This window comes from Haemorhous mexicanus, chromosome 2 (genome assembly GCF_027477595.1).
Source record: "Haemorhous mexicanus isolate bHaeMex1 chromosome 2, bHaeMex1.pri, whole genome shotgun sequence".
NCBI lineage: Eukaryota > Metazoa > Chordata > Aves > Passeriformes > Fringillidae > Haemorhous > Haemorhous mexicanus.
In genome coordinates, this window is record NC_082342.1 from 90,689,779 (window position 1) to 90,706,392 (window position 16,614).

The window sequence follows — 16,614 nt, forward strand, 5'->3', positions numbered from 1 at the left end:
TTCTCTGTTTCTGGCCTCCAGTCAGATGTTATCACTGCAGCTGCTACCTCAGTAGCCAAACTCAATGCTTCTTCTCCATCCCTGCAGAGAAAAGCTAAGCATACTTGTTGAAGCACCAATATTTTTAATATATATGTATGTATTTTGAGCAGAGGGTTTGTATAGTATGTTGTGCTGAGCTAAAAAAGGCTGTATATGTGTGTTTATATACACACAGGTATATTCTACTTGCTAAAAACATTGACTATTGAGGTTATGTAGCATAACCAGCATTGCAGAATTTTCTGCAAGTAGTCTTACTAGACTGGGACAAGTACAGAGAACTCACTAATGTCACCCTTTTCTTCTTACAAATATCAAAGTATTTGGTGTAGTTCCTAGGCCTGATATCCTAGAAGTATGTACTTCAATTACAGTTTTGGTCCTCATTTAGAAAGAGAAGAACCTAACAGGGAAAAGCATGTATATATAACCCAGATGTGAAGGCTTAGAAAATAGGAAGCAAATAAAAAGAACTCCACCTTAATAAAAAGGACAGTTTAAAGCCAGTTCACAGGTTTCAGGGGACAGAGGATTTTAAGTGCTCAAATCCAGGTAGGCATAAGATTTGGTGTTGCAGCAGCACAATGTTAATTTTAGTGTAGCATATGGAAAGTGTGATGGCTTTGATGGTCTGAAAGTGAGGACAACATTTAAACAATCCAGACTTGCTTTAGTCTTCTCTGAGGCATTGGGGTACCTCAGTTGATAAAATGAAATTTTATTCATTTGAAAGTGGTTTTAAATTATTATTTGATTTGTCTTTTTTACATTGTAAAAATTCCAATATGATTTTTAATTGCTATTATTTTTTTAGAATTTCTCTGTTAATTCTCATAAGGCTATTTTATGTATTTCTCTGTCAGCTGAAATTTCAGTCAGTCCATGCCCAGCAGATAGTAAGTTGTAGTAGAAATGGGACTTCATTTCATTTTTCTCCTGTGTTTTGGTGTTAGTCAACAAGAATCCTCAGGGCGCAGGCCATCTTTAGATAGTTGGTGAGACAGTTCTGAAAATAATTTCTCTTGTTCTCACTGATACATGGAATAAAAACACAGAATATTTTTCCTTTTGTTTTCACTGAACTGATGTGTCTTATCCCTGGCACATCTTCCTTAGTATCACTACTTCTGAAGCACAGCCATTTCCCAATTTCACCATATTGCTTTCTAGGATTTCTTTAGTAAGCTCATGTGAAAAGTGGGTTAATTCTGTCCAGAACACAGCTGCCTTTAGGTGGACTGGATCAACTGTGATTGCTCAGTCAGTTTCCACATGCACAGGAAGTCCAGTGCCTTTTCCAAGCATTCTCTAGGCTGCACACATGCTGTCAATTTGGCCCACGTATCTCTAGTGAGCATTTGTCCAGGACATTTGTATATCCAACAGCAACTGGTGCTGCTCCAGCTGAGCTGATGCATGTCAGGGATCCTTGGGTAAGTAATCTCAAAGTCCAACAGAGAACCTTCCCAGGAGGAGGATCCAATGAAATATGTTGCCGTCAATCAAAAATAACTTCTTAAACACTGAAGATGTTCCCTGGGGTTGTTATATTTCAAGTATAATGTAACAAGCTTGATGTTTTGACATGCTGTGTTTTGTTCTGTTTTTACATTTTCTGTAGCATTCATAAAAGTGGAAAAAAGGATGGACTGTTCAAAGAGAATCTTTTGTTACGTGGGTGTACCATTAGAAACACAGAAGAAGTTGCAGGAATAGTAATCTATGCAGGTAAGAGCTGCTTTTCTGTCTTACAGGGCATACCACCTTTTTATAGCTATAAAATAATAGCCAAGTTTCATGGGACATGTTTGGTGCAATTCTTTCTGCAGGGCATGAGACCAAAGCCTTGTTAAATAATAATGGACCACGTTACAAGCGCAGTAAGCTGGAAAGGCAGATGAACGCTGATGTCCTTTGGTGTGTCCTCATACTTCTCATCATGTGTCTGTTTTCTGCCATTGGTAAGTGCTCTTCACTGGTAGAAACACTGCTGTTTAAGTTAAGTATTACACTGTCTTGGGATTCATGCACTTAGCTGTATCAAAAACATACATGTCTGCCAAAAAATAAAATCCATAAAGCTGTCTCCATACTTATTTTTGTCAAAAATTAAAATGTCTTGACACACAACCTGATCTAAATACCTTCTTAATCTCAATGAAATATATGCTATTAGTACCAGAGATCTGAAGGCTTAGATTATACTACCCTTGATAGCATCCAAAAATGTCAAGCCCAAAAAAACCTCCAGTTTATATGTAGTCCCCTCAAAATTACAGGTGGTGGAGTGTAACTTGTCATTAATCAGGCAGTAGAGTAATTTATGAACAGAGAGTAAACAAAGTAAGCACAGTGGTATTCTGCAGTACTACTTATTAAATTGAGAGCACAGTGCACAACATGGACTCACTGTTCCTTAGTCATAATGTAGAAGAAATAAGCTAAAGTCTGCATAAATCCAAGCAGAATACTCTCTAAACTTCTGGGAGTGTTTAAGGAAATGCTGCAGTTCAGGTTATGTCTCCTCAGGCCTTTTTTCTGTTCTTTTGTGAGAAAGAATTGAGTTCTACATTTGGCACAAAAAAAGATTTTTTTAATATATGGCATGTGAATTCCATTTCCTTAATATCTGTGTGTTCTGTAATGTTTGCATGTGAGTCATATGGCATAAACACCAGAATGTTTCTTAACAACCATGTTGTAGTTTAATAACAATCTTATGCCACTTTAATACATCTTTGTGCCTTTTTCCAGGTGTTGTTAAATGCTTAAAGATGAGTATTTCCAGTTGTGAACCAGCCAGCTTATTCGTTTGCACTGAGTTCATGACACACTATTGTAGTCTTACAGCGCTGGGGCGCCCAGTCCTCAGGGCTGAAGTGTCATGGTGAGGCTTCAGAGCGGGGAGCTACTGCCTGCAGCTGTCCCCTCTGCCAGTGTCTCCGCGGTGTCCCCCGAGCAGCAGCAGCGGGTGTGCCTTGTGGTGGCTTCAGCCTTGCTGGGCTCCCCATAGGTGGCACTCAGTAGGTGCCAGACGAGTGCACCTTCCCTTCTGCCCCGTCTGCTACAAGGCTGGAAGCCACCAGCAGAGGGCCAGATCAAACTGCTCGAGGTGCTGACAGCCACAAACATCTGGAAAGAAATTTGCTCGAGCCCTTTGAGTTGCGAGGTGCTCAGTAGAAATCAGGCCATTTTCACACCTTCTGTCAATAAAGTATAACTGGAGATATGACACTTAATTCTTTCGAAAATCTAAGGGCATTTATAAAACAACCCTTAATGTAGGTCATTCTCAGTGTGGAGCTCTCAAGAATAAAAATATATACATCGATAAAGACATCATGTATGTGATCTCATATTGGTAGTATAGGGACAAAATAATGTGCTCACTCATGTGTTTTTATTTTTCAAGCACTCAGTACTGGGTTTATGCATCAATATGTAAAGGATCTTGTCAAAGGATGATTTACAGAAGATTACTTTTAAAGCAGACCTTTGTCCTTTAGTTCTGTTTTTCAGAATCAGAAATATTTTCACTATATAGTGATAGTTTGAATGCTTTCTGTTGCAGAAGAATTCTTCCTTGTTTTTTACACCTTAAAAACATCAGTCATACTGTTTTAGGGATTTTAGGATTCTAAATCTTAGTGCTGTTCTTAAAAAGACAATGTTTTGTCTCTTTTGCAAGAATGTAATTTTCCTAAAACAATAAAAAACTTAGCTTTATTTAGTTATCAACACGGTAAATTAAAAATAAAGCATTTTGAGCAAGACCTAGAATTTTGTTTTTTGCTCTTCATTCCTCAGCTTCCATGCTGTTGACTCTTTTGATACTGTTATTTCATTAGTTCTGTTCATGTGGTGGACATAATTCACACAGTAAAATTAAAGTTTCTTCTCAAGCTAGTTTACTGATAGCTGACTGGTGATATATCTAGTACAGTCAGTTGAGTTCTTTTGTTTTAACACACAGCATATCATTGAAATTGATCATTTTCTGAAGAAGTGTAGTTTTCTTTGGTGATGAATTCACACTAGTCAGCTTGCTTTATTTAGATAAAGTTATGTGAAATGAGTCTTGCATGGATTAAGGACAGCCAAAGCCCTTCCTCAAATCCCAAATCCCAAGGCAGAAAAATCCATGGGTTTGGGGCATTTTTCAGAAGTCATGCAGAATATTTGAAAACAAATAACAATTTCCCACATAACTCTTAAGAGCAAAGTCATACCATAAGCATTTTTGCTTTTTTTAATTTGCTTTTTTCTCTCTTCCAATTTTTCTGCAGGTCATGGCCTATGGGTATGGCAATATGGTGAGAAGAAGAAACCAATTTTTGATGTTCCAGGGCCCGATGGCAAATATTTGTCACCTGTTTTAGCTTCAGTGTATTTATTTCTGACAATGATCATAGTGTTCCAGGTAATCAAGTTGTACATGCTGTCACCTCTGTTCCTAGTTGGCTGCAATAAAGTTATATATGTGCAATATATGTAGCACTCGTTTCACCACTAAGGCATGTAAGAAGCTAATCAAGCACTTAAGAGATACTAGAGGGTTGTAATCAGTAGCACAGGGTCTATTTGGAGGCCTGTCACTAGTGATGTCCCCCAAGGTTCAATACTGGGCCCAGTGTTGTTTAATTTATTCACCAATAACTTGTATGAAGGGCAGATGCCTCCTTAGCAAGTTCACTGTCACCAAGCTGGGAGGAGTGGCCAATACCCCAGAGGGCTGTGCAGCCCTTCAGAAGAACCTTGGCAGGTTGGAGAGTATATTCAGAGGAGGACTGCCTGAAATTCAACAGAGTCAAGTGCAGGGTCCTGCACCTGGGGAGGAACAACCCCATGAACTAGAAACTCTTCCTATCTACCCACTATGGAGCAACACCTCAAAGGATGCCACTTTGGGTGCAGTGTTCTGCTATGAAAATAAGTTTTATACTTTTTTACAGCTTTTCAGATGTATTTCTCTTAGCAAAACTGTATGTCAGCCAGGTAACAAACTATGTTAACAGTTTCTTGGTCCTGAGGAGAAATATCTTGAATGGTGAAAGTGTTTAAGTTCAGAGAAGTAAAGGAACCTCATGTCACCGAGATTTATGGAAGTTTTCCTAGTGGGACACTGGAGGAGGTTGCTTTACTGGAGGCAGCAATTTGTTTATAAAAGGGAATGAAAAAAACTGTAAAAATAATTTTTACCCTGAGGGATTGGGTTATGATACTGTTTAAGAAAACTCACCACTGATTTCTTTAAACACCTACATTTTACTGTAGTTTTGGTTTAAATGACCATATTTACCACCCACAGCCATGCTATAATTTCTCCCACGTATCTAATTCAGAAAACTAAACAATGTATGCAGTCAGGAATCTCTATCCTGAAAAAAAATCTGCAGAGAAAAACTCATGTATAAATTAGGTATTTTATGTAGTTTTGACAATCCTCAAGAAACAGTTGAAAATCTTTTCATGTCTCCTTCTTCAGCACTTATAAAATGTGATCTTCATTCAAATAATTTGCAGTACAAAAGTCAAGGCCAAAGATATTGTTCCTATGGAGAGATTAACATTTCTCATTTTGTTTCTTGTATTCCTGCGAAGTTAATTTGTAAACAGTCTATTTATGCAGAACAATTTTATTAGATCCTTTCATATCTACAGTATTCTGATTGTATGGTCTGATTTGGGTCGGGTTTTTTTTTTCTTTTCCTTCCCCAACTAGTTTAAAGCTCAGCTTATTAGCTGAAGAAATATTTGCTTCTGTCCATATTTTGATAATCAGTTTTCTAGACATAATAATGCATTCCCGCTCTGCAATTCACCATAGGTTTTCCTGATCTGACACAGTAAATAAGCTCTTTAAACATAATAATAACTTCAGAGTAGATGTTTAAATTACATAGCCTCTTTATGTTTCAGTCTAGTACCAAGTTAACTAGCTTTAATAATTGATTGTGTTCTTGCTTCTGTTTTCTCCTAATTCTTTCCTTTTGTGTACTCTAGGTTCTGATTCCTATTTCTTTGTATGTATCTATTGAAATAGTTAAAATCTGCCAAGTATACTTTATTCATCAAGATAAAGATTTATATGATGAAGAAACAGACTCTCAACTGCAGTGCCGAGCTTTAAATATCACAGAAGACTTGGGTCAGGTGCAGTTTATCTTTTCAGACAAGACTGGGACACTGACTGAAAACAAGATGGTTTTCCGAAGATGTACTGTTTCTGGAATAGAGTATTCCCATGATGATAACGGTGAGCTCATGGTCACGTTTTCTATCTAACAGCTGTGCTTTGGGCAAACTAAAGTAGTCATTAAAGTTGCTGTAATCTTAAATCAAAAAGGAAAACAAAAGAAATTTAACAGCTGTTGTCAGATCAGTGTAATTTGGTGGCTGTGTTCAGCTAGCAATGACAATCTTACCAGAGTGTTCTGTAATGTCTACAGTATGTTTTCGAGACATTTAAAGCTTCTGGCTTTAGCTCCTGATGTAATAAAGCACTTGAGTACATGGCTGATGTAAGAAAATTGAATGGTGCTGCTGGTATCCCACTTCTTTGGTGTGTTTGAAGTATACAATGTAAAATAATGCTTTAAAGCATACAGCCAGATTAGTGTCTGATTGAATACCTGCAATGAGATTGTCCTTTTGTACTGAGAAATAAATGCAAAGATACCAGTTTTTGTATTAACAAGAAACATAATTGGATAGAATTGCATATTTTATGTTACTTTTGTCAGAGTCTTTTCAGTGCTCCTGTGTGAAAAGTGTCTGTCTCAGATATGTTTGCTCTGTGAACACTGCAGTGGAGAGAATATCCACATTCAAGTATCAGCCTCTTAAAACAGTAAAAGATTACTATTTTTCACAAGGCAGTGTGAGAGTTGTCATCCCTGCGTTATTTCTTCATCCTTTTAAAATTTTACAATGTTTGTGTTATTTTTCTCTAACACACTACCATTATCATTTTTGAAAGAACAGATCTTAACTCTTCAAATCATATTCTGTATGCAGGAAAATATTGACAACTACAATATTCTTTTTTGGAAAAAATAAGCTTCTTGTTCTACACAACACATAAAGATCTCTGATTAGGAAGTTTTCTCAAAGGACACTAGAGAATTTCAGCTTACAAATAAGATACAGAATAAGATAAAGAATCAAAATAGACTGGGAACTCTAAAGCATGCTTTAGAAAGATGACAACATCTTAAACCGGAAAAAGTGTATTGTTCTTTTTCTCTCCTACTTTAAAGTAGTACTGAGACCTTACATTTAAGGCACTTTTTTCCAAGAAACTAGACCTTTGAGTAGTGTTACAAGCGTTATGGAAAGGACTTAGGGAGAACCTGTGACTTTCTACCTCTGTACAGTATGTAAGAAAGAGAAAAGAATTAGAACTTAGAGTATGTTACTGGATTCCTAAATCTGCTTGTGACATTCTGATTATTCATTCTTTTTTGCTTCTTCTCTGCCATTGATTGTTTGCTTGTTTATACTAATTTTAGAGTGTATTCTGTTCCTCCCAAGAATGATGTTATAGCCAATAAAAACAGTTCAGAAAAGGTATTTTTATGAGCTTGGTATCATCTGATATGTCAGCTGAACTCAAGCCCTTAAGTTTGAGTGTTGAATGTTCAGATCTTTTTTCTTCAGATGTAGTGAATTTTACAGAAACCTCTGTTTGTGCACGCTTTCCTCATATGATTTCATATTACAATATAAAAGTCAAAGAAAACAGAGTGAATGTCACTACAAACAAAAGTGCCAGATACACAAACTGATTGATTTTTTCAGTCCTTCTTTTCACCTATGGCTTTGTTTGGGCTTCGTTGTAACTCCAGTCAGTGTAAAATTTCTGACAAATATAATTTTTAAATTGACACAGAATATTTACACAGCATTTTATTCTTTTGTTGTTTTCCCTCTAAGGAAAATAGGTCTTTCTCTTTAAGTCTTTATATAAATTGTGATAATTTCTATTTATTTTGATCTCGATAATCAGTATAAATACCACAATAAATACTATGCTTCATTCATGTATTATGTTAAGTCTATTCTGCAGCTTGATTTTATAACCATCTGTTATCTTTTCTGCTGCTGCAGCCTTCTTATTTAGATATGATAAAATGTCTATCACAGCTCTTTCTGGTTTTAGGGTGTGCATCAACAGCATTTTATTGCTGTTGCTTACTTGCAAATTATTTGTCAGCCACTTTTCTGTGTCTTGCACCAGAGCATCTGAATTTCCTGCATACATTATAACTGATGCCATCGTGCTCTGCACTTCAGGTTTTGCTGAAGATTTAGCAAAACAAAAAATTCGAAAATCTTTCACTTAGGGGCTGATCTGAGTTTGCCATATATGCTAGAAAATCAAGTAAAATGCATTTGCCTTTTTTGATCTGTTTCAAAGATGACACATATCCAAGTTTTTTTTTTTTTTCCATGAACAGTGGTTTATTTCTTGGAATCAAACTTTGAGTAGCATTTTATATGAAGAAATTAATTTAAAATTATTGTACATGGGTCAGGATGCAAAAGCTGCCAATAACATGTCATTTTCCACTGCAAAAGTAGATGTATAAGGATGGAAATAACCTTGGTCTGAGCTCTTTGATTTAAGTTTGTTTGTCTGCTATGGTGGGGTAGCAGTGCCTGTCATTCCAGTTGCTTGACCCTGCTCATGATAAGATCCTGTTTTCAGTTTTGGATAGCTGTACAAAACTTTTAACTATTCTTTCAAATTTGTCATGCCAGATGTTCGCCTCAGGCATAAATTTTAGGAGAGAAATTTCAGTTATAACAGCACCATTCAGCCATATCCAAGAACAAGGCTAAGATGTAGGAGACTTTTTTTCCTGTGGCAAGATTTTCTGGATTTTTTCCACTAAAGTCAGTTGGAGGCCCTATATTCTTGGTCTAAGCCATGCACACACACAGAGCAGGAGAGTCATGTCTACTCTGGCAAACTGAGGTCTGAAATTTCTGAACTTTTGAACTCTTATTCTCTTTTAAAGCATTTTCTTCTGCATAATCTAGGACTACTGCATATCTGTTAATTACTCAACCAACAGATTGTGAATAGCCATCATAAATTTTCTCTATGCTGCTTTATAAGCTCTTCTCCCTAAAATTTATTCAAGTTATGAGAAATTATCCCATTTTTTTTCTGTTCTACTTGCTACTATACTGCATTTGACATTGTCATATCTCAGTTTCTTGCACTCAGGGAGTGCATTAAGCAATGCATATGAGTTCCCTGACATGTAGATTGATCTTTCCCCTTCTTCCTCTCCCCTATACATGCAGTACAGAATTTTGGGGATTTGGGAGCTACTTTAAAGGTGTGTGGTAGGCTGTGTTCAATTTGGTGTATTTGAGGCAGCATGTCTGTTTCTTGAGTGGTGGGATTATCCTTTTTTTCCTTGTAAATTTGTACCACAAAGCTGTATAAATTCTCCATGTGAAAGGTGAGGTTTATGATTATGAGGGTGAGTTCTGTTTTGCATCAGACATGGATGTGTTAATTATGATTTTCATCACAGAGGTTTATGCAGACCTTGTGCAGGATGTTGAAGCAATTATTACATGCTTTAAGTAAAAACAGAAACCCCGATTGAGACTTAATACATTTTTAGGTATGGGAAGCAAGTTTTCATGAATGTTCCAGAGAAAACATTTACCTCCAGAATTCTCTATAAGCTTCAAGTTTCTTATGACTGGTGGATGGCACTTTGCCTAGGAATATTGCATTGTTATAGTCTAGACAAGAGGTGACAAAAGCATAAATAAAAGAGGGCAATAAATTGCACTAGTGTGAGGCAGAATCAGCTGGAGGTAGTACAAAGTATTACTCATAGGTTCTGCTATGCAAAAGCTTAGCACTGAAGAGGAATCCAGGAATGTAGCATATGTAATAATAGTTCCATGATGGAAGCACTGTGAAATATTCCTCCTTGTTGAAGTCATTTACAGTATTTTGGTGGTGGATTATGCACTGATTTGGATCAAACCATGGGAATTTGCACTGCACATTTAGATCGTGTGGAGACTGTATTGACAAGGATGGGATACTAGTTACCTAATTGCTAATATTTGAATGGATAGTAATCTGGTAAGATTACTGTTACTGGAGAAAAACATTTGTGGGATGTAATTTATCAGATTTTTTTTTAGACATCTATGATGGTTCTCTAATACATGCCTATTTCTCTGTGGTGTAGAATTCTCTGTACAGACAAAGAGAATTCCCACCTCACATCTGTATGACTATTATCTTCTCCAAAGGTTCTTCTTAACTGGCAGAGTGTTAATTCAGGAGCAGGATATGACCACTCCATGTAGAAGAATGATTGTCCCGTTCATAAGTGTCTTGGCTATTTACGAGATACCCATTGGCACTATACTCTGCTTAAATCCCAGAATTATTCTTCCAATCAGGACTACCTTCTAGCCCAAAATAATGTTAGCACCAAAAAAAAAGAGAAAACGGTGTTGTTTCCCTATATGTCAGTGCTCTTCATTCAGGCTAGGAGACAGCTCCTAACAATTCTTAGAACTGGCCATGCCCCAAGTTTGCCTGCTAATCCCAGAGACAGTAGATGCCCAAAAGCCCACTGTGCTTCTGAAAGTCCTTACATGATTTAGCTACAACCAGATGGTCTTGGCCTGACATTTGTCGTAGTTGTTTTCCAAATGCTGCATTAATCACCCTCTTGCCTATGGGATGTGATCTCTGTTTTTCTAGTTTTAGCTCCCCATTGTATGAAGCTGTTGACAAAACACAAATTGAATCTCCATGAATACAACCACACAAGTCTGAAAAATCTGAATTTTGCATTCTTTGAATTCCTCCCCTTTCCTTCCAATGACTGAAAAAATCTATAGACAGCATAAGAATAAGAGAAGTTTATGGAAGTGAAGGTAGATGATAAAAACCTCAGTGATTTTCTCTTGTTTAACAAAGTTTCTTAATCAATAAATCTGAGAGAGAATGAGTTTCTGACTGCTGTCTAGCTTTTCTTGATGAAGGTTGGCTAGAAACTAATTTTTACAGGAAAATACATTATGTTAAAAAAAAAAATCTTTCCTACTTCGGGGGCTGTTTTGTAGTGGAATTTACTCACTCTTTTTGTGTGCAGTCATGAGAACATAGCCTGCATAGTCCAGCCATATAAGGGAATTATTTTTTCTTTAAGATACAGAAATTGAAAAACCTTTTCCGTAAAATGCAGTGGTTGCTTCCAAAGGGATTTCTCATCTGCCACCTTTAAAATCTGATGAGCTTCAGAAATGAGGATAGTCCATCTAGCCTTTCCTGGAAAGCTGCAAATCTTTAGCAGGACTAGGTGCTTCAGGCATTCTGTGTAGTTTTTTTGTAGTTTCTCTTTACCTTTTTTACCGCTTTTTAAAAATTTCTAATTGGTAACTAAGGAGAGAGCCAGTATGAGCAGATGTAGAACTCAGTACGTAGGGAGTGAGTGTCCCGTTTTAAATCCTATAAAAGACAGAATAACTCATCCCTAGAGACAAGTACTACTTCTCTCTAACCATATACCTATACTGACAATTTCTCTGAAAAATCTCAAGAAAAAAAGGAATTACCTCAGTTTCTGAGTAAAGGGTTCTTAATATAGGACTTAAGGTTATTAAGCTCCTGGGGATGTCAAAAGGTTAGAGGAAGGGAAATCTTGGTGCTTTCTTATGTCAGGGCTTGCTCTTATGGGCAAGTACTTGCAAAGTAAATTAAGATTATGTTAGCCAACTTGTACAAATTTATAGCATTCTAGCTGCTTGTCTCAATCTTTATGTAGACACCAGAGTGCACTTCAGAGTGAAATAAACTTGCACTTATAAAATGATAAGGAAATAAGGTGCTGTGATGGTGTAAGTGCTGCGCATACAGATTTACTTACTGACAGTTCAGTAGCAGCCTTATTGACTGGTTTGAGGCAAAATGGAATTTTTCCATCGTGAAATAGTGCCCACACAATGAGACAGCCTAAGTATTCTGGCTTGAGGGGTCTGCAGTTTCATGCTGCTTGAAGGGAAATTCTTAACAGGTTCCCAGTCTCACATTTCAAGTTAGTGGAACATCTGGCTGTGTGGCAACAGTGTCTCTGTCAGCATGCAAAATGGACTTCTTGTCATAGAGCATATATGGCATGGAAGGTAAAACAGAAAAAAAAAACCAAAATCAAAATGAAATTAAAGAAAAGGATTTTTAAAATAAAAGAATTGATCTTCAAGAAGATAAAGAATTTATCTTCTCTATACTTGGCAGCTATTACAGGAGTTTTATTTATAGCTTCTGCCATCTTATGAAAGATAAAAGAAGGTTAATGGAATAAGTATTAACTGTTGTTTCTTCTTTGTGTCATAAATATATAGTGGAGTCGGGATAGTGAAATCTGACTTTCATAAATTGCATTGCTGTGTTACCAAAGTTGTTTGTGTCTTTGCCCTTAATAAGAAACTGGATAGAAAAAAAGATCAAGGCCATCAATTTTTAGTGCTGAAACTGAAAAGTATCCCACAACAATGTCTCTCAGGTTATAATGTTCACAGGAAAAGGTTCTCAATTGGAGGGAGCTGAGTGGGTGGAGAGAACAGCATGTTCCCAGAGAGGCACGCACTGTGCAGCTGAAGCAGCGTGAACCTTAGCCATAGCATAACAATTGAACCGGGTTTCATTATTTCTTTAAACTCTTTAATTTTTGCTGCATAATGTGTAAGACTGCACTTGAGAAAATGTTGTAAGGTGCTCAGGCTTGTTTTTTGTTGTTGCTATCAAGTTTCCCTTGGTATAAACTGAAATAACACCCTTTGTATCAAAAGAATTGCATTTGATTTGGTTAAATGAGATTCTAGTCTTGTTCCTACTTTCCCTTTTCCTCCTTTTTCTCAGGGGCAAGGACAATTAAATGGATGTGTTACAATAAAACCTGTATAGGGAGCAAGAGATAGCTATTATTACAGAGACTAAAAAGAACCACACTATCAGTGTAATGCGAATAAATAAACTGCTGCATTAGGAAACAGCTTTTGCTGTATTGAATAAACAAAATATGTTTAGATGTAATGCAAGAAAGAAGAAAGAGCAGTAAGGAATCCAGAGATATGGTCTGCAGGCATAACTGTGTATTGTACATGAAATGCATTCTCTGCTTAGCCATAGGGTTTTTATACAGGGAATAAAATTATATTCAGTTCAAGATCTTTGAGGTCTTATATCTCAAGACATATTTTCAGAGCAGAAACCTAAAGTAGGTGTGATTATTAAAGAAAATGTATCCTTTTAAAAAACCTCTGCTTGGAAGGGAGTTGGACCAACTAAGTGGCACATTTTGCAAAGCTGAAATAATTGTAACATCCCTTTCTCTGTCAAAGGATGTAATCTGTTATGAGAAGAAGCAGCTCAGATTTCTGTCTAACATTCTAACAATGTCCAGCATCTATGGTGAAAATATTATCCCTATGGCACATCCAAACTTTTCTTATGCTTTTCCTGAGAGTAGCCATATCCATACGTGGCACCAGCTCTTCTTAAGTCTGGTTTTGCTGCTGAGGGCTCTCGAGAAAATGAGCCACAAAAATGTTTTCCTTACGATTGATTTAAATCTTAAATGTTGCTAAACTGTGGAAAACCTTGCTGCTGTGTCATCTTGAGCAATGTTTTATCAGCCTGAGGTTAGCAGCATGTAGCAAGGAGCCTGCAGAAGATCATGAAGGCAGAGGTTGCACTGTCTGACTGGGCACTGCCCTCACACAGGCCTCACCCTGGGGTGTGCACTCCATCGTACCTCCCCAGTGGAGAGAAGGGCAAAAGCCCTTCAGTGTGATGCTCCATTCTGGTTCTTGAGGCATCATCTTAAATTGACATACTGTGATAGCCACATGGCTCCTTCCTTCCTTCCTTCCTTCCTTCCTTCCTTCCTTCCTTCCTTCCTTCCTTCCTTCCTTCCTTCCTTCCTTCCTTCCTTCCTTCCTTCCTTCCTTCCTTCCTTCCTTCCTTCCTTCCTTCCTTCCTTCCTTCCTTCCTTCCTTCCTTCCTTCCTTCCTTCCTTCCTTCCTTCTTTCCTTCCTTCCGCCACTTCCTTCCGCCACTTCCTTCCGCCACTTCCTTCCGCCACTTCCTTCCGCCACTTCCTTCCGCCACTTCCTTCCTTCCTTCCTTCCTTCCTTCCTTCCTTCCTTCCTTCCTTCCGCCACTTCCTTCCGCCACTTCCTTCCGCCACTTCCTTCCGCCACTTCCTTCCGCCACTTCCTTCCGCCACTTCCTTCCTTCCGCCACTTCCTTCCTTCCTTCCTTCCTTCCTTCCTTCCTTCCTTCCTTCCTTCCTTCTGCCACTTCCTTCCTTCCTTCCGCCACTTCCTTCCTTCCGCCACTTCCTTCCTTCCGCCACTTCCTTCCGCCATTTCCTTCCGCCACTTCCTTCCTTCCTTCCTTCCTTCCTTCCTTCCTTCCTTCCTTCCTTCCTTCCTTCCTTCCTTCCTTCCTTCCTTCCTTCCGCCACTTCCTTCCGCCACTTCCTTCCGCCACTTCCTTCCGCCACTTCCTTCCGCCACTTCCTTCCGCCACTTCCTTCCGCCACTTCCTTCCGCCACTTCCTTCCTTCCTTCCTTCCTTCCGCCACTTCCTTCCGCCACTTCCTTCCGCCACTTCCTTCCGCCACTTCCTTCCGCCACTTCCTTCCTTCCGCCACTTCCTTCCGCCACTTCCTTCCGCCACTTCCTTCCGCCACTTCCTTCCGCCACTTCCTTCCGCCACTTCCTTCCTTCTGCCACTTCCTTCCTTCCTTCCGCCACTTCCTTCCTTCCGCCACTTCCTTCCTTCCGCCACTTCCTTCCGCCATTTCCTTCCGCCGCTTCCTTCCTGAGCAGTGAGCAGTCTGGCACAGTCTGCCTCTCCTCTTGATCCAGGGCCTGGATCTCTGCTTAGTAGGTGCTGCAGTTCAGTTTGGGCCCTCAGTGTAGACTGCTTCTGATGTAGACAAACCTATAATCAGTTGAATTAAATTCACACTATAGGGATCTCTGTTTACACTGGGAAAATACACAGAAGCTTACGGAGCAGAAGAAAGCGGGAATTAGTGGGCAAGAGTGATGGGAGAGGTTAGAACTGCACTGGCCCAGAGCACATGCATGAAATTGCTGGAAGCAGCCTTTGGAGGTGGAATGAACTTCATTTACTTGCAGCTCATTACCATGCAACAGAAGGACCAGGGAGACCAGTGGCCTCCCTTATTCTTTGAGCTGTCCTGTAGGTTCTGTAGCCCAAATCAGAGAACTAGGCAGGTCCGGAAAGGATAAGGCAGCAGTGCTGTGCTATTCTCTTGGAAGCTGTGTGGCTCAAGGAGCAGCTGCCTACCCAGCAGTGAAGGTGATGTTGCTCAAATTCTTTTCCACCACATGGCACAGAGGAACATGTATCCCACCAAGTAATGCTAATGAAGGAAACTCCCCAGTCATTCACCATTAGTCTACATCAGCCTCAGGACCTGGGCTGCAGGGCTATTCAAGCTGTGGGGCAGAAGTGAACTGCATTATGTCCTTTGTGTCTCCAAATGTGCTATGGTCTTTTCTACATCTGTAGTCTGAATTTTTTGCCAGGAGGAGCCAGAGTGCAGTGGAGGAGTTGCATACTTGGGCACAGAGTTAGAGCAGTGACCAGGTGAGCAGTCACAGCTAGAACTGAGAAACTCCCGTTTCCTGGATTTCAGATAAAGCCTATACGTGTTTCTAATGGAGATGGAAAAAAACTCTGATGCATGATACTGTAGTGATAGAGCTATCACCATGTACTGTGTGTGGTCTGCTTTCAACTCCTCCAGCTGCTTTTTGACAGCTAAAACATGTTTGGAAATTGCAGTGGATAGTGAGGGTGGGTTTTTCTTTGTTTGCAAAGCTAGCTACATTAAAAATGATCATGTGCCAAACTCACCCTATATAATGCAAGATTATTCTCAGGAAGTATTTTGAAATAATTTCTTTGTTTGTTAAAGGCTTGAATAATTAACTTATATGCTAGTGATTTATTATTTGCTATTAGGAAAATCTAATTTGTTACACTGGAAAACCGAAGCAAACTGAGCCACAAGTATGTAACTTTTACTGTATGGTGTGGATTATTTTGAAAGTAAAATAAAAAACTTTTAAATGAATACATAATGAAGGAATAAATAGATACCTGTTGGAGTGGCATTTGCCTGCTTAATGTATCACCCAGATTACTAAATGCTCATGGTCTTTAGGAATGAAAAAAATATGTTGTACACATTTTTGTATATAACCTGTACAACAGGCTGTTGCACAGCCTGTCATTAGAGGGGCAGGATTCCACAGCTGTTTCACACCTCTGCTTTCTGTTTCCTTTTTGATTTCTCTCTATCCAACTGCCAGGATTGTTTTCTAGCATTAATTGGCTTGGTTGGATTCTTCACTGAGGAAGTATCATCTAAAATATATCATTTGGAAAAACTGATTCTGTGTAAGCCAGGAATTGGTCACTGCAGCAGATGGTGATAGGAACAAGTGTTGCAGTAGGTGAGGGTCCCCTGCTTTTCA

The 16,614-nt window shown here is 38.7% G+C and overlaps 1 protein-coding gene across 1 annotated transcript in view; it reads left to right on the forward strand.

The window, feature by feature from the left end:
- Positions 1–16,614, forward strand: part of ATP10A (ATPase phospholipid transporting 10A (putative)) — a 110,082-nt gene that overhangs the window by 64,994 nt on the left and 28,474 nt on the right. Inside the window, exons 4-7 of the mRNA XM_059839447.1 lie at positions 1,664–1,770; positions 1,872–2,003; positions 4,329–4,462; positions 6,046–6,298. Of these exons, the coding sequence (XP_059695430.1) occupies positions 1,664–1,770; positions 1,872–2,003; positions 4,329–4,462; positions 6,046–6,298 (626 nt within the window). The remainder of the gene's footprint in view (positions 1–1,663; positions 1,771–1,871; positions 2,004–4,328; positions 4,463–6,045; positions 6,299–16,614) is intronic.